Here is a 21,071-nt window from a genome sequence, read left to right as displayed (position 1 = left end):
TTAGTATCCAGCCCGATTAAATTTAGAGCTCAGTAACAATGCTAGTTTTTTTCAGAGTGTTTTGGCAGCAAGTTTGTGAAATAGGAAACCGCTATCACAAATATTCTCCTTCTCTTGTCCTTCACTCCACCCCCACCCCAGTTAGACAGCAGACTTGGAAAAGAATCAGTAAAAAGGATACGTGGGGCACACACTTTAAGTTAGACATTTGATGGTTTATCATATTTTCTGGTTTGGCTATGACCCCAGTGGAATCTACTGTTTGACAGATAGGGCTGCTGCTTTTTGTAATGCCTGTTGCAAAGCAGGCCAGCTAGGGTTTGTAACATTTTGGCGGCATTTAGTGGAGGATTTAACTGTCCCCCCGCATGGGGCCTGAAGACAGGCAGAAAGCATTTCTGGGGAAGAATTGTGTATAAGGACTGAGATCTGCCCCCCCAGGCATCTTCCACTCCCAATTGCTGCCTGCTAAGACAGGTTTGGGGAGTGTGGTTTTTTAAAAGGTCTGGTAAATGCTAAACGCAACTATGTGTAACATTTAGCTTGCCTAGAATCACAAGACCATACAGGGACCATACAGGCCGCCTAGTCCAACCCCCTGCTCAATGAAGGGATCACAACCCTGGGAAGTGTTTGTCCAGCTGCTGCTTTTAGACTGCCTCCGAATACCTTTTTAATCTTTCACGTGCATTGGAGAAACTGTTGGCTACAATTGTGATAGCAGACATCCCAGTACTTTGTTTAATTGTGTCTTAACAAACAAGCAAATAAAGTGAAAGTTTCAGGAAGAAGTGAAGATGTTGCCCTGATTATGACAAAAAACCGTGGTCAAAAAAATATAAAAGTCTTGACTACTTCTGGCTGAGAGAACCAAATGGGTCTTTCCTTTTTCATATTCACTGGCTGAATTGGTCTTACTTGGTCACTGTTAAATCACAGTGAGAATTGCAAATGCACTGATAAGTGATAATATAAGTAATGATAATTGAAGAGACTTAGAAAGTCAAAGCATATTCCTAATCAGCATCTTTAAAACCTAGTGGAGGATACACCAGCAGCGCAGGAGCAACAAATCAACATCTTGTATTCTTTTTTTAAAAATGAGCCACATAAATATGGCTATTGTATAGCCAAGGGTTTATTACAGAAAAGATCTTGGTGCTGTCCCTCTTCACATCTAATTTCCTCTGAATAATTGGGGGGAGGTGTATAAAGAGCTCCATTTTATGATAGGGCTGGATTGGAGTGATCAGATTGCTACCGCGCAGTCACCACAAAGAGCGTGGATGGGCAGCCTTGTTTAAAAAAAAAAGTTTGCGTGTGCATATAACCACTTTATAGTTGTAGATTTTCCGGGCTGTGTGGCTGTGGTCTTGGCACTGTGAGACCTGATGTTTTGCCAGTAACTGATTGGCATCCTTAGAGGTATACCCGGAGCCCAGAAAATCTACAACCAATGGACTCCGGCCATGAAAGCCTTTGACAACATAACTACTTGCCACTGGGCAAATATGCAGTTATGTGCACATTGCTATCAGTGGGGGAAAAATGGCGGCCAGGGACTGGAAGTCAGACCTCCTAAAGGGCAAAAAACACTGAACTTGAACCAGTGCTGCTGAGAAAGTTGGGAGTGAGGATGGGTGGCCAACGAGTGGGGAACGGAGGACAGATGTGGCTGTATGGACAAGCACTTTAAATACGTTTGGGAGAAGCAATGCAATGGATCACAGTGCTTGTCTCACCATACCCTTAAACTAATAATCCCCCATTTAGCAAACAGTTTTCTTTCCTCTGTAGTAAGAAAGAGTGGTATAATTTTTGCAGGGCTTTTTTTGTAGAAAAAGCCCAGCAGGAACTCATTTGCATATTAGACTACACCCCTAATGCCAAGCCAGCTGGAACTCTGTTCCTGTGGATTCCTGCTAAAAAAAAGCCCTGAATTTTTGTATAGCTCAGTCTCTTATGACAGCAATTTGTAATTATTAACATGTTTGATAGAGGAATGCTATATTTTGGACTGGATGATTGACTAGCCGCATGTTCATTAAGTGTCCTCATTTTACATTAAAAAAGATAAAAAGGTAGTCCCCTGTGTAAGCACCAGTCGTTTCCGACTCTGGGGTGACGTTGCTTTCACAGTGTTTTCACGGCAGACTTTTTACGGGGTGGTTTGCCATTGCCTTCCCCAGTCATCTACACTTTCCCCCCAGCAAGCTGGGTACTCATTTTAATGACTTCGGAAGGATGGAAGGCTGAGTCAACCTGAGCCAGCTACCTGAACTAGCTTCTGCTGGGATCGAACTCAGGTTCAGACTGCAGGACTGCAGCTTTACCACTCTGCGCCATGGGGCTCTCATTTTACATTAGAGTCTAACAAAGCCTAGAAGTTTACAGATATTTGTGTTGATTTCGTACTTTGCTTTTCCATTATGTGAACTGAGAAGCAAAAGTATCAGTTGATGTAACTAAATGGAGTTAAATAAATCTGAATTAGCTTTGGGAGGCTGAGATGAAAAATCTGGCGTTTGATCTCTTTGGACTGTTTTTAAAACTACTAACTTTCTCTTATAGGGATGATTCTACTCCGGAAGATAATATTTGGAAAGGCATCCTCTCTGTGATTTTCTTCTTTCTAATAATCAGTGTATTAGCTTTTCCAAATGGTAAGTAATTTCATGTATATTTATGTACATTTTTCTTCTTTTATTATGTGTCTCAGACACTTTTTTTTAAAAATAGGGGTTTGCTCTGGTCTACAGCACATGAAAGGTTCTTAGGCAGTATGTTTCAGAACTACCTTAGAGTAATAGTCTGTTTGTTTTAAGCAAACAGAATGGTTTGATTTGGGATAAGTCAGTCTTTCAGTCTGGTTCCTTAAATTGTCACCAGGGATGGGGAGAGTCTCACTTGAGGCAAGTTTATAAATTCAGTAGAATCCTGTAGATAGAAAAGCCAAGCCATACTCATGATGACTCACCTACCCTCCTTTTGGCTGAGCTGTGTGTCACTCAATCCTTCCAGCCCCAGGACAGGCGAGGATTGGACAACTGGGGGATCTTCCTTTGCATCCTGTTGGCCCATCCCACTGGGTCCTCCATTTTTCCTCAGTGGCTGTTGTTGGGTAACTATAGTATTCTAAACTTGATTCTGTCAGTAAAAGGCAGGGAGAGGAGGACCTTTCCAGGCCTATTTTGACCTTTGAGGGAGAACTCTTTGGGACCAGTCCTGGCTAGGGTTGCCAGCTCCAGTTTGGGAAATACCTGGAGATTTTGTGGTGGAGTCAACAGAAGCCAGAGTTTAGGGAGGGGAGAAGCCTCAGCTGAATATAATGCCATAGAGTCCGCCCTCCAAAGCAGTTATTTTCCCTAGGGAGAGACCGATTTGTCGTTTGGAGTTCAGTTGTGATACCAGGAGATTCTTAGGCTCCACATGGAGGTTGGCTACCCTAGGCCTGGCAGCACCCTCTGGGTGACTTGATGCCACCTGACTGGCATGACTTAACTAGGCCTGACTGCTTGCTACTGTTCAGCAGCAGCTCCTCAGTGTGGCATACCAGTTAGTGCTTCAGAGCAGGGTCTGCCAGACCCAGCTTCTTGCTGTGGAAGCTGACTGAGTGATTTCACACCAGTCACAGACTTTCAACCTAACCTACCTAATGTAAGCTGCTTTGATCCCCACTGGGGAGAAAGACTACTTTTCCTAGGTAGAGTCTGCAGGGAGGGGGGAGGAGATGGAAAGCTGAAGTCAGATCACTTCCCATAAAGAAAATGGCTGCCTTGAAGCACATACTCTATGGTATACAATAACACAACCAGGCCAGGCCAAAAAAGAAAGATCACACCACAAGCACACCACAAGCAAGGCCAAATATAACAGGAAAAGGTGGCAACAATGCACTGCAAATGAAAGAAATTCTGAGTTTCATTGTCTGGTATGATCGTCATGGTACAATGACACAGACAATTGACACTGAGTGCCCAAGGCCAGGGCGGTTGCCCAGAGTTTCTTTCTAGAGCCCATTGTATTTATTCTCACAATGGGCCTTATTCCTAGTCAAGTGATAAAGCTTTTCCTGGACTGCACTAATTCAGGTGGAGGCAGGTTATATGCTTGAACAGTATCCCACAGTAAAAAAACCCCAGCATTTCAGGAAGAAAGTTTCAGTCCTAACTTGCTATTTTCGGTACACAGAAAGGTGGGTTCCCTCCCTCTTTTCTTTCTCGGAGGAATGCCCAGAAATATGATCTCCCATTTGTGGCCTGAAATGGTACAGTCCATCTTGATTCTACTGGATTTATAAGCTGGCACTTAGATGGGTTCCTGCAAAGCCATCTGGCAAAGCTGCACAACAGGCCAGTAATGACCTCAATGTGTATCTGAAAAGGTATGCAAAAATGATGCGGACTCCAACTTTGTTCTGTTGTGCACGCTGTAATTCTCCTGTTTTGTCTCTGAAGTTTTGGGTGAAGAAGACTCCTGGTGGAGGGAACAGAACCCCCCTCCCGATGGTCCCCTGCTGATGCATTTTAGTTGATTTACATATTGTTGTTATTATCCTGTTGCTGGCAGAGTCAGGTCCTTAAAGAGGAAGCACCAGTCTCCTTCCTTCTTGCAGCTTTCTTCTATGTATGAATGTTATTTGGAGTCTTCCTGGGGCCACAGTGTTAAGGGACCCTCAGCCTTCCATGGATCAGATCACTTCCCCTACAGAAAGCAGCCGCCTTGAAGCACTTACTCTGTGGTGTACCATAACACAACCATGCCAGGCCAAAAAATGTATTCCATGATATGTCAGATATGTAAAAATATATTTGTGTAATAGCTAAGAGAATGGATCTGTGAGATCACCATTTCAAATCTAATCCCTGCCATGATCTCACCAGTGACTTTAAGTAAGCCACCATATCTAAGTCTTAGTTTTTTAGCTTCAATATGGGGTTAATACACTGGCCTACACTACTGGGCTTTTGTCAGGGTTGCTTTTGTAATACATGGGAAGCAACACTGAAAGCACTGTGTAAATGCCAGGTTTGTTGTTGTTGTTTGTAGCAGAGACAACACTGAACAGGAATTGAAATAAAAAGCAGGCTATGCAATCTTAAGGTTTTCAATTAGAGACTTGTGCTTTTAAAATGTGGCCAATAAAATCAGATTTCTTTGCTCTTCTTCTTGTGATTATGCATTTAAAATAGCATGATCCAATTTACCTCTCCATCAAAAACATTGAAATGGGAAAAAATAGTGTTATTATTTTAAATAATCCATGAGATGTCCCCCAAAAGAGGAAGGGAAGTTAATGGAATAAGTTAAAATAGAATAATGGAAGTTAAAGATAAAGGCTATGATCCTAAGTGTGGCCCCTTGTGCAAGTCCCATTAACGTCTGTGAGATTTATTGCTAAGTAAATATGCTTAGGATCAGAGTAAGAATGTGTTTTTTTCCTGCTATCTAACGGGAAAAGTTCCATATGCTGAGTCAGACCACTGATGCACATAGGTTATCAGGCAGCTCTCTGAGATCTCATTCATTCTTCTTATTTATATACCACTCTCCCTCAAGTCTCAGACAGAAGTCCTTCCCAAGACCTCCTGATGCTATAACTGAAAATGTCAGGGATTAGAGTGGACTTTTAACATTCAAGGCATGTGCTCTAGCAGTGAGCTGTGTGTTGTAATTGAAAAAGATTCAGGTCAAGTTCTTATTAGGCTTGAAATGCTATTGGCTTTGTCCTTTGTGTATTTACTCTGAAGCAAATCTCACTAAGGTCCATAAGGTTTACTCCCACATTGTTTGCATAGGTGTTCAGCTTAAGAAGCTTTTTCTCCTTTGTTTTGAATTAAGTATAGTTTTGCTTTAAATTGAGATTAGTGGGTTAGGCTGATTTGCCACTTAGCTTATCCCATGAATTTCATATTCTTAGATGTAAAAATTTGTCTAGATATCTGTCATCATAAAAAAAGACTACCGAGGCTGTTTGTTACCTTGTTATTGCCATTGTTAGCACTAGATTAAGAGTGTGGTTTACAGTGTGCAGCTTTAGGTAAATGCTCTGATATAGAAAGGAAGTAAAACCCAATAAATCTTGGTGAACTGAAGCCCACTGTTTAGTGTTCAATCCTGCTTCCATCTCCTACTGAAAATTTTTGTGGGATCGCATTGTATCTGGGGAAGCATGGTAGCTAGGGTCGTTATCTGTAGCAAATGGTCCCTTGCTCCTGCCAAGGTAAGTCAACGATGTCTAGTAATCATGTATATAAATGGAGGGTATTGCACTCTCTGAAGCAGTTGTTATATTCAGTCCTGGGTGTTCTTAGCAGGTGACTGAATACCAGGGAACACTCAGATGGGGAGATATAGCTGCTGATAAGAGCACTTTATAACTTCCCCCAGGACCAGCTAGTTTCCCTGCCTACAATTGCCAGAACTGTCTGGAGTAACCAGGCTACAGGATAAGCAGTGAGCAGCAGCCACAATAGCTCCCCAGAGTGATGCCGTTGCTGGGGGCTTCCAGGAAGCATTCACTCCATCATCCACTGATGGTTATCAGACCGTGTCTAGTATCCCATAGGAGTAATTGAGATTGCACTGCTGAGTTGTTTCTTTATACTGAGGACACTCAAACTATACATTATGAAGCCAGGCACCCAATAAATGTGGGCCTAAATCACTCTAATTGGAAGGCCATGAAACACAGCAGATGTGCCCCTTCGGCAGCACAGGGCATTGAGGGTTAGAGAGGCTTCAGACGCCTCAAAATAAAGTACTTTGAGCCATATAATCTGGATTTGTATTTGATCTTAGCTGGTACCTCTGAAAGGTATCTGTTTCAGTTGTGTAGCCGAGAGGACCGATTTTCCACGCGAATTCAACCTGTGTCTGTGGTATTTGATATACTGGATGCTATCTAATGTCTGGCTTACAGGACGTTTTAGGTGGCCTGTCTGGCAGCATTTTATGACGACAGTGCAGGAGAGTACCTTTGCTGTAGGAATGTGTAAATGTAAGCACTGTATCTGAAATAAAGTACATAACAGAAAACTAGTACATTCAGAATGAACTGAAAGTAATCCTCAGAAACTGAGGAAAGAAAAATGAGTGCTTGAGACAGAAATGATTCTTAAAAAGAATGTGGGAAGGCATAACAAGAAGCTTGCATCCTTAGGGGATCACAGAGGAGTTACATGCTTTGAGCAGGACAGCTACCAATGATGTGGGACAGGAAATTTCCTGGTGCTATATTTTCCGTTGAAAAAATTTCCACCCCACGTATGTAAATATAGGTCGTCTATAGTTGTCAGAGCTATTGTACTGCTGCACTACGTGGGCTAAATGTGGGATATAAAACACGGACAAACCCCAGTGCTTGTACATGCCCCAGGCTTGTACATGGTGTATTTGCCTTCTTTTGTTAACATCATTTAAATGATGTAACTTTAAATCAGAAATTTTCCTGAGTCATTGTTTTCCCAGATAACCCACATCACTGTGAAGTACACAAAAGGCATGCTGCTTCTCTGTAGCCCTTCACAAGTTCAAATCATTTCTGTGGAATGGTATAGCATGGTATAGTGGTTCAAGAATTGTACTAGGGTCTGGAAGATCCAGATTTTGCTATGGAAGGTTGCTGGATGACTTTGGGCTAATCACTTTCTGCCTAACCCCCGTCACAGGGTTTTTGTCACAATAAAAGCAACTCTTGTGTGGTGGTTAGAGTATTGGAGTAGGAACCGAGAGACAGAGGTTTGAACCTCCACTCTGCCATGGAAAGTCTCTAGGTGACCTTGGCCAAGTCAGTCTCTCTCAGCCTAACCTACCTCATAAGTTTGCTGTTGAAAGGATAAACTGGAGGAATGGAGAATGATGGGGAAAGGGGGTATAAATATCTAAATAAACAGAAAAGCTGCTTTGGGTCTCCTGTGGAGGAAGGGAGCAATGTATGAATATCTAAATAAATAAATAAGGATGGCTGCTCCCTAAAAAACTTGATAAGGTAATTAAAGTTTTTGGATTAATTCAAATGTCAAAGTTATTTGGTTTAGGAATAAAGTTTAGCGTTGTCTTGAAGGCAGTCTCCAGTGACCTGTGAGTTTTGCTGCTTCCTCAATGTAGGCAATATTATGGGTAAATGCTATGATGTTCTGCAAGCAGCATCCATAGCGATATCTGTAAAAAACCATTTTCCCAGAGCTCTAGAGATGGGAAGGGTCAGCTTTGGGGCTTTCACTGAGTCCCACAAAACAAATGAGCCACAGTCTTGAGAAGGGATGTTAAATTCCAAGAATACATGTTTCTGTCCAAACATTAGCAATCTAGGTTCAACATCCTCTGTAATGGATTTAGGTAAGAACCTCAGTTTGTTGCAGAGCTGGTATAGAACTGTGTCTTTGGTTGCTCTAAGCTTCGTTAAATTACTTTCAGGTATATTATTGCCCTTTTTTTGTGTATCAGTTCATTTTCCTTCAATGGTCATTTCTTCTTACAGGGCCTTTTACTCGCCCACACCCTGCAATATGGCGCATGGTTTTTGGTAAGTCTTTGTGTTATTCCAAACAATAATCTAGGAGTCCAGTGGCACCTTAAAGAGGAATGATATCTATTCCTAATGCATAATCTTTCAATGAGTCAGCTCTCACTGCCTCAGATGTATGCATCAGTTCATTCATTAGGCAGATGTTGATATTAAAAGCTGCAACAACTGATAGAGGTTTTGTGTGTGTGCATGTTTGTGTGTTTATGCTGGGGGAGACTTTCAAAGAGAGGCCAGGTTAAAACAAACTCCAATCAAATAAGTCCATTCGGAGTGGGTGAGGGTTGCTGTCAGTTGTTGATAGATGGGGATGGTAGGATAAACAAAAAATCAGATATACTTAAGATGCAATCTATTGAGTTGGAATTCTGTTCTTAAATTAGTGAATACATCTAGTGGAGTGATTTATCTTATCTTTGTAACAACATTCAAAATATCAATGCAAAGGTTAATGGAAGGGAATTTGCACAACTCAGTTGAGGACCCAAACTATAAATGCTATTTTTTACAAGCTTCTTTGTGAGTCACTTTAGTTCTCCTGTGCTGCTCTTTTCATCAAGATTTGTTGAGATCTTTCCATCCCAGCTTTGCTAGTTTCTTAATTATTGGGTGGGATGAATGTTGTGTTTATTGTTTTTTGTATGATTAAAATTTTTCTTGTCAGCTGCCTCAAGTGCTTGCTTTTGAAATGCAGAACATACATTTTCTTAGTGAATATATAAATAAATAAAACTTTTCTGGTATTGATTGATGTAAGAGTTGACATGTTTGAAGTGCACTGACTCTTATTTGTTTTACTCATCAAATGCCTTCATGCCTACCATTTAGTGGAGTATTTTTTTGAGCTTTCAGGGGTGTAGCACAAAGCCAGTTCAGATGTTCTTGTTCCCTAAGATTACTACTTGTGAGTGAGTTCACTGGACTTTTAAAAATAGGCATTGAGTTTCAGACAAAAAGGAGTGGAAGACTGGAACACACAGCTGTACCCAGTCATCTCTCATTCCTGACTACTATGGTGTTCAGAGTAGCATGGGGGTGGGGTGCAAAAAGCCTTCCCATTTCTGCCACCTCTGTGAACGTTTAAAGCCAGGGATAGGCTTTAGTCTGTTGAAAGATTTGGGGAAAGTTTCCAAAAGTTCCTGAGATACTTTGGAAAATAGGAGCCTGGCCTCCTAACGCATTGAGATAGTTTCAAAAATGTCACCCTGTATAGTTATAATCTGCAGACCTCCAAGTATCTGCTTCTGTTCTGCTATTAAGGTTGCAGCTTTCATAATGAAGAAACCTTTGGATGCCCTTCACAAACCTAAGCAAAGACACATATGCTCCAAAAATAATGGATTACACCTTTTAGACTGCTGTTCCATTTTTGTTCGAAATCCTGGAACTCCACTGAACCTGTCCATGCTAACAACATACCAAAACGAGAGTCAGGAGTAGACTGTGATAATCAGACATTAAGAATACTTTGATTATAGCTCATAATTTGATCTTTAATTTATTTGCATCACAAAAGCCAGTGTAAAGTCATTTGCACCTTATTGAGGGGGAAATAAGGGTTTCATTGGTGGCTTGTTCTGATTGCCAGTTAGTGCAACCAATAAGCTTTGCTGGATCAGACGAAAGGTCTCTGCAGTCCAGTATCTTGCTTCCCACCAAAGCCAACCATGTGTCACTGGGAAACCTAGAAGTAGCACATGGAGTCCAAGGCCTTGTGGGTGCCCTTTTGTTGCTTCCCAACAACTGGTATTGAAAAGTACACTGGCTCCAAACGAGGAGGTTCTGTTTTGCCATTATAGCCACTGGTAAATTTGTTCTCCCTCTTAAGCTATCTGAGCTGCTGGCCAGCATTGTACTGTGAAGCTGTTAATATGGTTGTTTACATAAGTACTTTCTAGGATTTGCAGTCTAGTTGAGGGAAACTTCCAACATAGAGGGAAACTTCCAACATTTGTAGCTTATGCACACATTGGCGTGGGTGTGTGTGGTGACAACTGTAGTATTGATACATAAATTAATTGCTTGTGTGTGATTTTTAGGGTTTTGTTCTTTGAACAAACATTTTAAGTATCTAGCCCACCCAAAAAAATTCATCAGTAAACCACCCCCTCTGAATTTGTTCTTCTGCAGGCTTGAGTGTTCTCTATTTTCTGTTTCTGGTATTCCTGCTATTTCTGAACTTTGAGCAGGTAAAATCTGTGATGTACTGGCTGGACCCCAATCTCCGATATGCCACAAGAGAAGCAGACATCATGGTGTGTATTCTTAGCACTCTAGAAGTTTCACCACCTTTGTCCCCTTGAAAGAAACAAAGCCGCATAGACAAACTCTTTGGAAAAATATAAAACATAATTTTGAGTTTTCCATAGGTATAGGAAAGGATAACAGAAATAGCTTAAAATATAAAACATTTATTGGATGTAAACTATCTTCCATACAAGAGGAGACTAAAATGAATCCTTTATTACAATATGATCCTTTCCTAACTGGAAATGCTAAAGCATTTGAAACTTTATGAAAAGACTATACTAAGACAAGGGTATATATTTCATGAACATTTTCACCCCATGTGGTAGGCCTTTTGGGGGCAGTTTTCCACAGGGGATGGTGTGCTGCAAAGAAAAGGTCATACTGCTGGACATGTTCGGGCAGCAGCCTTTTCAGAAGCCTTATCAGCTACAATAGTGCTATAATTTTTTTTTTTAAAAACAGCTCTTCCTTTAAGTAATATTAATAATTAAATAATCAGATTTGGCTATGGGGAGAAATAAAGCAATGCCTTGAGGGTATTGGTGTTCTGTATCACTGCAGGACAGTGTGCTAACTTGGTAAAAGAATTTGGGGGGGGGGGAGGGGCTTGCAAAATCTGGATTCCCTGACAAAGAATTTGGGTTTTCTTGACTTGTGAGTATGACCTTAAAATTACCCCTCAAACATGGACAAAAATATTTTTCTAGATTATGAATAAATGTTTATGTGATGTACTTAGAACCAGTAGCATAGAATGCATTAAAAAGCCATTGCTATTAATGGAAGATAGGTATGTCGATGATTGTTACCCAGCATTAGGTGTGGTTAGCCCCTGTGCAAGAGAATGAGTTGGGAGCAGAATATTCTCTGGTCACAGAGTAGTTTGGAATTTATTTCTCTTGGAAATGTTTCTGAACATTGCTGATCTTACGTTGTCTCTTCCCTCTCCCCAGGAGTATGCTGTGAACTGCCATGTTATCACTTGGGAGAGAATCCTGAGCCATTTTGATATATTTGCTTTTGGGCATTTCTGGGGCTGGGCAATGAAAGCATTGCTGATCCGCAGCTATGGGCTTTGTTGGACTATTAGCATCACTTGGGAACTCACAGAGGTAGGTGGTTCACTGTGAGGAAATGCGAACATATGAGGCAGATAATGCTCTTTGAGGCACCTGCCTTGCTTGTGGTAGATTGGGCTGAGAGCTGTACACCTCTGAAGCCTCACAGGTGTCTTTGTTTCAGGAAGATATGAGTATCCTTGAGGTTGGATGTGTCTTATCCAGCCACTGATGTGGCTTTGTTGGCAGCTTATCACCACTGCAGGCATAATAATTTACATAACTCAAGTAAATTACTTACCCCATTGATTTGATACACACACTAAGTATTCTTTGAAATTGTTCTTGTTGCACACTAACATTCAATGTACATGAGTCAGATATTTAGTGCACGTGAGTCATATGCAGTGTGTATGTTTAGAATAGTATATCCAAACATATTATTGAACTCAAAATTATTTGGAAATACAGTGGATGAATGTAGACTTTAATGTTTATGTGCTGTATGGGCAGATTGCCTCATTTGGGCCCGTTATATCATTTTGCACCATTTGGCTCCTCTTGAAGCACATAATTTATTTAAAATATTTCTGTCCCACCTTAGCTTCTTGAACTTCTGAACAGTGCAGTAACCAAGTTGTAAGGACATAAACAATAGTCCAGTTAACAAACTTAAAACAGATTAAGATTCACGGTACCAATTTAAAAGCATTCAGAGTTAAAACACACAGGAACAACAAAGGCAAATCTGCTGGAAGAGTTTACCTTCTACCAAATGCTCTCTAAGACTACCGTATATATCTTCCTTCTTGTAGCAAGTGAAGCAGTTGTCCTTACTCTCTCTGTCAGGCTGTTCCAAAGGACTGGGGCCACCATATAAAAAGTCTTGTGATCTCCACTGTAGCCATATAGACAGTCCTAAGAGAGGGCACCTTGACAAGGAAGCTGTCTGCAGAATGTAACTGGCATAGGAGTGTTTACTGGGAGATGAGCCCCAATAAGTATGAAGGTCTAGGCGGGGCTTTTTTTTTTAACAGGAATTCCTTTGCATATTAGGCCACACCCCAATGTAACCAATCCTCCACAGGGCTCTTAGTACAGGGCCTACAGTAACTCCAGGAGGATTGGCTACATCAGGAGGGTTTGACCTAATATACAAAAGAGTTCCTGCTACAAAAAAAGCCCTGGTCCACGAAGGGCTTGAATAGCAGTAACTTGCACTGTGAATTGGGTCCAGAAGCAAACAGGTAGCCAGGACAGTTGATACAGATTGGAAATAAGTGTTCTGAGCAGGTGACCCCAGAAAGAGACCTTTCTATTGCATTTTGTACCTACTGGAGATTTCAGAGGCAGCCCCATAAAGCACAAGCTCCATATAGCTAAGCATCCCTCTGTGTGCCATCTATTCCAAAGTGTGGAATAATACCTGCGTGGCTGATTGGCAGCTTGTGAACTGGTTCCAGCTGCCCAAGCTATTTATATCCCTGGCCATAAGCAATCCTCATATATATAAGGACCTCTTCCATTTATAGAAGAGAATGGGATGACAGCATGGGTGGAACCTTGAATTTTCTCCCATTTTCTTTAGTTACAGCTGAAGTGAGCTGGGATAGCATAGTGCCCCCAAAAATGTGTTTTGGTCCAGGGGTTGTACTATAGGCACATTAGGTGGCCATTCACCAACCACTCTGTCTCTTCCTCTTGGAATCAACCCCATCTGCAGCACTGAGATAATACCTGCCCTTCTTTTAAGGACTGCAGCTGTGATAGTGTATTTGAAGTGCTTTGAACATAGAAACTTTCTATATAAAGTCTATGTACAGTCCATGCAGTCTAGCACCAAATGAATTTTAAGTTAACTGTCATGGATGCAGCCAAAGATTGTTATCAGGATGACAGCATTTTCCTGTGTGATTATAAAGTATTGTCAGGGCTTTTTTTGTAACAAGAACTCCTTTCCATATTAGACCACACCCCCATGATGTAACCAAAGCTCCTGGAGTCTACAATAAGCCCAGTACTAAGAGCCCTATAAGCTCTTGGAGGATTGGCTATATCAGGAGTGTGTGGCCTATGTGATTATAAAGTTGAAATTCTTTTGCTCCTATAACATTTTGATGCTTGGATGTTAGTATTACCTGTGATCTACATTACTGAGCATCAATCCCAGAGCTGGCTAGGTTAACTTTTATTTTCAAGAATCTGCAGTGTTATAGCCTAGTACTTCAACCTAAGCACACATCACATTAGATCCAGCCAAATATTTTGACAAGGTGATATGAAATCTCTACTGATGGACTGAAATCTCTGTTGATGGACTGAAACCAGTGCATGTCACCGATTCAAGAGACAAATCAACCTACTGGGCTATTTTTACTTCAAGTTAAATTGATCTCGTAACCCTGCAACCTTGGATCATAAGCTGCTTAATGTACAAAACAGTTTAGTCAGTTCTCTCTGGAATATCCCATCCCATGTAGCTTACTAGTGCACACTATCAGTGCCTTTCCTTGATGGTCTCGTGAGGCAGTTTGCCGCACTTTGTCTGTGACATGTTGCATCTTCTTTGGCATGCTCTCAACACTTAAAATTGTGCTTGCTGCATAATCTGGTGAATTGGCAGGTCAATTGCTTGTGCTTTTTGTTGTATTAAAATGTTATAAAGGCTGGACTGGGTGACAGTAAATAGCCTTTTGTGCCTGAGAAAATACAGAAAACTCTCTGAATCTCAAACAACTGTTTCCTTGAACATGGTTCTCAGAGTCAGTATGTTCCCTTCAACCCAATTCTGAGTCTTAACTGTGCCAGAGACTACAAGTGTTCGATGCTCAGTAGGTACCCTGGGGCAAGGTGATACCTAACTGGATGTTGCTCAGTTCTTCTAAGACAGTTCAACTGAGTCAGTGCAAAGGATAGGATGTTAAGTCTGCCTCTCTTTTTTTCTAATTGATTTTTTTCCTTTGTAAAACTGAATAATTGCAGTGGAGCAATATGCTTCCAACTGTAAGTCAAACTTGTACTTAAAAATATCCATTTGGCACTCCCAGTCGCCACTCCAGGAGTGAAAAGTACAAGGTCATTTTTGCTTGGAAGCTGTGTCTCAGTCAGTGTTGTAATGCCAGATGCTTCTTTTTGAATGCTTGTTAAATAGGGAAAAGTTAGAATGGATTTTTTTACTCTTTAGATGACAAGAGAAAGCTGCTATAAGGGTAACTCAAAACAGGTCTCCTTGGAAGTCTAGTCAGATCTGTTCAGTGAGGCTTATTCCCAGAAAGGTGTTCTTAGAATTGCACAGAATGTGTGTTGATAGTTCAGGAGGTGATGCTGTCATTATCACTGTGATTTCAGTCTGTGTTGACTGAAAGTTTCTTTCCTCTTGAACCAGCCTGGAGGTTCTATCTGATAAAACCACCATTAATAATTGCTAGAGGCCAAGAACCCAGTTTTAGATGGATAGACTTTTAAGGAGACAGAAATTCTTAAGACGCCAGTGAATCTGGCAAATTTTGCACGGCTGTTTTCTAGGTTAAGTTTATGGGCGTGAAAAAAAAACCCTGGTATTTCTCAGTTTGGATCTATTGGTCCTGAAAAAATGTTGATATTTCCAAAAAGTCCCAGATCCCAATACCAGTATGGTGTTTGGATCTGGAATTTTTCAGAAATACCAAAAAATTTTCAGGTCCAGTAGACTCGAGAAGAAAAATACGGATTAAAACAAAAGCCATCCTGTCCCTGGGGCAGACTGTGCTTCTCCTGGGGTGTGGTTTAAACTATGCCATGGGAGAAGCTAGCCCCAGGATCTGCGTGTAACGAGGGAAGAGAGGATCTGCTGGGGTGACGGGATCAGAGAGCTTTTTGCCACCACAGCCAATCCTGGGTTGGCTCCTTGTAGCTCAGTTTAAACTAGGCTACAAGTGGATCACGCCAGACATTTGGTATAGCTGATTATACCAGATGAAAAGCCAGGAAAAAAATGGCTTTATTTGGGCTCAGCTATATTGGTAGATTCTCTGATCTGTATTCAGCTTACCAAAATAAACTGGTAAGGTATTTTTCGGAATTTTTTTCTGCTCAGTTTATGTCAAATGCAGCCCTTCATTTAAGTCATTGAAGCATGATAATTTAGAGCAAGCCTTTAACAGCGCAAAGATATTAAACTATTAGTAGAAACAAAACAATTCTGTTTAGCGAAAGGTGCTGGCACATTGTGAGGCAACTAGTTTAGCACTGAATAATAATGTTTTTGGAAACATGCAACTGTGTTATGAGAAAATAAGCAGTTATCATTTTCCTACCGAAAGATACAACTGATACAGAGCTCTCTGAAATCATGAGCTGGTAGACTTTTGTCAAATTCAGCTGAATTATTAAAAGTATTTTTCTGTATTTTCAGCAACTGTGGTTGTGTAAAATCATGTTCTTATGTTTAAAAAGAAAACCTTTTTACCTCTATGGATTTCTCACACCAAATCTCTTTGCTGTATTCTGTAGCTGTTCTTCATGCATCTGCTGCCTAATTTTGCTGAATGCTGGTGGGATCAAGTCATTTTGGACATCCTGCTATGTAACGGGGGTGGCATCTGGTTGGGCATGGTAGTTTGTCGTTTCTTGGAGATGAGGACCTATCACTGGGCCAGTTTCAAGTAGGTCTCAAGTACAAGCCAATAAGCATTGTGTTAATAATACTGTTGTGTAAAACTGTGCGTAAATTGCAGAGAATTGTTCAGATATAGACCATTAAAACATTTTACTGTGCAATCCTGAACTGGAATTATATCCTTCTAAGCTTATTGACTTCCATGTACTTAGAAACACATAACTCTGCTTAGGATTGCACTGTGAAGCTTGAGTATGCAATGCCAAACTGTGATTTGAAGTTGTAGCTGAAATATCTCGTCAAGTGTCAAAACCAGACAGGTAACAAAGTACAGAACTCTAAATGTACACTTTCCCCAGTTCCCTACTTGCCTCCCATTTATAAGAACTTTTTCCTGAAATGATTTTTATATTTCCACTCTGAGGTATATAGCCTGCTCTTCACCTCCCCTCTTTCTGTTTTGATGGCCATGGCATTAAGCCAGGGCAGATAATAACAAAATTTAAGTAAAAACACAGAAGTGTAAAATTATAAACTTATATAATAATCCTTCCAGATGGACATTACAAACATGACACCATATTGATGCATAAAATCCAGGCCACAGTCCATCCTACGGGAATCAAAATAGATTTGATGCAGTTTGCTAATCCTCAAAGGGGGGGAAAGGTTGCTTTTTGTAGGATCTTTTTGTTATCTTTTGCAAACAAGTACTCATTTTTAAAGGAATAAACTAGAATGATATTTATGCCCCTTTGTCAGCAATGGGAAAATTTGTCTCCAGTGGGGCAGCTTAACAAGCCCTGTCAATTTGCTGCTTCATTCCAGATATGATGATGTATTCTAAAAAAAAACAACACTACTCACTAGTGCTGTGGCAGGCATAAGACCCCTTTTACTACACTGAGTGCTGCTCTGATGTGCCCCCCCTCCCTGTTCTGGAGATATAGGGCAGTAGAAAAGCCCAGAACACCATGAAACCATCACATACAGTCCTTTGGGTTCTGGCATATGTCTTATATTTGGTGAAATTGGTTGTTTCTACTGTAACTATAGGATGGAATGCAAATTCCTAAAAGAAAATCATACTGTCACTGACTTTCATGAGCTTGTATTGGTTTCCAGTTCACTTATCCTTAACTGTTACAGTCAACTTGAAAACGGCAGAAAGTGGTTGTGACCTGCAGAACATCACTCTGTTCCAGTATTTTCCTTCAGGAACGATTTTTAATAGTAAAATGTATTGCTGTTTGAGAGTGCCTCTTTGAATAGCACAGGAAACTATCCTGAATTTTTTTTTGCAGTTTTCTGCTTTGCTGCCATAGAAGAGTGAAGCATGCATGTGCAAGAGCAGGCTCCTCTTAATAGCCAGCCGCTGCTTCCATAACTAGAATGGGTGCTAAAGTTTGCCTTCAGTGCATCTTTCCCGGCAAGATGTGTCTGGCCTCGTGTTGTATGTAGCAGTATTTTAGAGCCATGTTATATTGTACAGAACCAGAGCAATGCAATTCTGATTTTCTTTTTTTGTTTTACTGTGGCTTGCTTGCAGGGATATCCACACAACCACAGGGAAAATCAAAAGAGCTGTATTACAATTCACTCCGGCAAGCTGGACGTATGTTCGCTGGTTTGATCCCAAGTCTTCATTTCAAAGAGTGGCTGGCGTATATCTTTTCATGATTATCTGGCAGGTAAAGCAAAAACAAAACCGCTGTGACATCCAAACTAGGGATTTCTCACTAGATGCCTTGGCTCTGTTTGGCCAGAGGAAATTATGTGTGTTGTATGCACATGTCAAAGAAAACCATAAGCTAGAGATGGGGTCCCCGGTGCGGTGACTGTGGGCGCCATTGTGCCCGCTAACACCTTTCCTGTGTTTTTAGAAAGTAAGAGGAGCCAGGTGGGGCTTTGCCCAGCAGGGCTTCTGACTGGCCATTGGGAAATCTGATAGGCTGTGAAGATTTTTTAAAGGTTGCTGCTGCTGCAGCCACAGTAGAAGGATCTTTACTGAGTTACTGTGTATGCAAGAGGTTGTTTTTAAACAGCCTGTTCATTTTGAAAGGAATCCTGTTAAACAAAGCTTCTGTCTGGATTGTGGAAGAGTTATGATGAGAGTTATGTGTGGCTTAGTCCCTGCCATTTTCTGGTTGTCTCTGCATCCTGTGACAGCCATTTTGTAGTTGGCTCCACCATTCTCTGTGTCAGAATTCCAGTGGTGCCTGCAGACTCCAAACTGTTGGGGACCTCTGAGGTAGAGAGAGTGACAGTTTATGTTGTTTCAACTCCATTTGAATTATGCAGTTGTTACAAGGTAATTATCCTCTCCATTGAATCATCCTAGTTTGTGTGCTTGTTAATTCTTCCTCCCCCCCCCCACCTTGCACATACAAGACATCTATGGCTTCACATGTAGATGGCAGTTGTATGAACCTGGACCTCCACTTGCAGCGTATAAGCATAATTGCAGCTTATGATTATGTGGGCTCACAAGTGGGCTGCCGTGACTGCAGGTCTTAAGAAACTACATTCCAGTCCATTTATGAGAGGTTTGGTTCTGCTGGGTCTCAAGCCAGCATGGTGCAGTAGTTAAGAGCAGTAGACTCTAATCTAGAGAACTGAGTTTGATTCCCCACCCCTCCACATGAAGCCTGTTGGGTGATCTTGGGCCAGTCACTGTCTTCTTAGAACTCTCTCAACCACACCTACCTCACAAGGTGCTTGTTGTGGAGAGAGGAAAGGATGGTGATTGTAAGCTGCTCTGAGACTCCTTAAGGTAGAGAAAAGGGTATAAAAAACAGATCGTCTTCTTGCTGGCAGCCATGCATGTGATCATTGGGAGCTGGCAACAATCTGAATCAGGCAAAACACATCAGTGAAAGGAAATATCTTGGCCATCATTATTGTGTTGAAAACATTCTGATTTGTTTATGCATGGCAGTTTTAAATGAGAATTCATCTTTGCATGGGACTTCTTGGGAGACAAAATTCCAACAAGTCACTGTGATGTTATGTTTATTTTGAGAATTGAAGTCTCTTAGTAGACAACAAGGCATGCTTAAGTCCAATTAAGGTTTGTGGGTTTCTGATATATTTGTAGATTCTGGATATGTCTACCTTCATGATGACTGTACCCAAAGTGATCAAATACGTCACTTTGTGGAAAATAAAATGTATTGGAATTAAAACCGTAAGTCTGAGTATGTGGCATTTGCTGATCAAATAGCTAAAGCAGCTATTGGGTCTTCCATGTCTGGTACAAATTTACAGATGTCTTTTTTTTTTCCTTCAGAAAATGTTGAATCTGAACATAGCATAGAGATTGATGAGCATCAGTATGTTGAGGGAAACTGATAGAAAAGTAGGGTTGAGTTAAATTGATAGGAAGTCCGAACTTTGGTTTCAGTTGCCTAGTCTCGCTCATCGTGATCAAAGTTTGAGTCCAATGGCACCTTTAAGACCAACAAAGTTTTATTCAAGATATGAGCGTTAGTGTCCATGCACATTTCTTCAGATACAATGAAATGGAAAATACCAGTCCATACATATAGGTAGCGGATGAGCATTAAATTAGCATACAACATAACGAAGATATTGAACAGATTCAGGAATAACAAGCTTAGTTTATATGGTTACCATTTGTTTGGGTTCAATTTGGGGAAGGGAACGTAGTTAAGGAAATAAATATGTCTAAATTCAAGATTGATGTATCCTCAATTGTGGACTGCTGAGAGTAATTAACTGAGACCCTGCCGTTACACTCCATCCATCTCCTCTCAAGCATGGAGTATCATCATGGACAGACTGTGTGGCTTTGAGTGAGAGATCACGCTACACAGTACCAGTGCTTGATATTTCAGCCTTGCTAGCTGAAAATCACACACTAGTTTGTTGTATGAATTGTCCTTAGTAGTAGTCTGAAAATACTCTAGTTATGACCTTTGCCTTAAACATCTTCAGATGTCTTGTTTATCACTTGTACCCGCTTACTAAATAACTGAGGGTCTTAATTTGCAGAAATGATAAAAGGCAAAATTATAAATAATTTTATATGCTAAAAATAAATGTCTCTGTTACATATTCTTTAAAAACCTTCACAGCTCTGTGATTTTAGTTATGAATGTCATAGGTAGACCTATGGTGAAGAAGGGAGAGGTATGTAAAGTAAGCTGAAAAGATAGCCCAGGCATTTGTGACCCCCCCTCCCCAAATCTTTGTTCCATAGTGATAAATAAATTACTGATGAATTTAATGCTTTTTAAATGGTACCCCCTAAATGAACCATCTCATCATTGGCTATCTCACTGCCTCAATTGGTGCTTCACGATTGGGACCTTTTAAAACTCATTGGTTTTAAATTAGTTTTGTTGGCAAATACAAAATTGGTTACTTCCTATCTATATAATTGTTAGAATTAGTCTTGTCTGTCCAGGATATAAAAGTTTGTTACCTGGAAGTTAGAATTAGTCTTGTCTGTCCAGGATATAAAAGTTTGTTACCTGACTCTTTCTTCTCCTTTTTAGCTGACTGAATTGAACACATTTTTCTTGAAACACATATTTGTTTTCCAAGCGAGCCACCCTTTAAGCTGGGGTAGAATCCTCTTCATTGGTATTATCACAGCACCCACTGTGAGGTAATA

General features: G+C 40.8%; 1 protein-coding gene across 1 annotated transcript in view; it reads left to right on the top strand.

Annotated features, from left to right (window-relative positions):
* The window catches only part of PTDSS1 (phosphatidylserine synthase 1), a 43,960-nt gene that overhangs the window by 9,541 nt on the left and 13,348 nt on the right, over positions 1 to 21,071 (top strand). Inside the window, exons 2-8 of the mRNA XM_060243467.1 lie at positions 2,572 to 2,663; positions 8,483 to 8,527; positions 10,658 to 10,782; positions 11,731 to 11,889; positions 16,327 to 16,478; positions 17,982 to 18,123; positions 20,953 to 21,065. Of these exons, the coding sequence (XP_060099450.1) occupies positions 2,572 to 2,663; positions 8,483 to 8,527; positions 10,658 to 10,782; positions 11,731 to 11,889; positions 16,327 to 16,478; positions 17,982 to 18,123; positions 20,953 to 21,065 (828 nt within the window). The remainder of the gene's footprint in view (positions 1 to 2,571; positions 2,664 to 8,482; positions 8,528 to 10,657; positions 10,783 to 11,730; positions 11,890 to 16,326; positions 16,479 to 17,981; positions 18,124 to 20,952; positions 21,066 to 21,071) is intronic.

The sequence above is a fragment of the Heteronotia binoei genome, chromosome 7 (assembly GCF_032191835.1).
Source record: "Heteronotia binoei isolate CCM8104 ecotype False Entrance Well chromosome 7, APGP_CSIRO_Hbin_v1, whole genome shotgun sequence".
NCBI classification, from domain to species: domain Eukaryota; kingdom Metazoa; phylum Chordata; class Lepidosauria; order Squamata; family Gekkonidae; genus Heteronotia; species Heteronotia binoei.
Note: the sequence above shows the minus strand (reverse complement) of the source record. Positions and strands in the feature narration are given on the sequence as shown.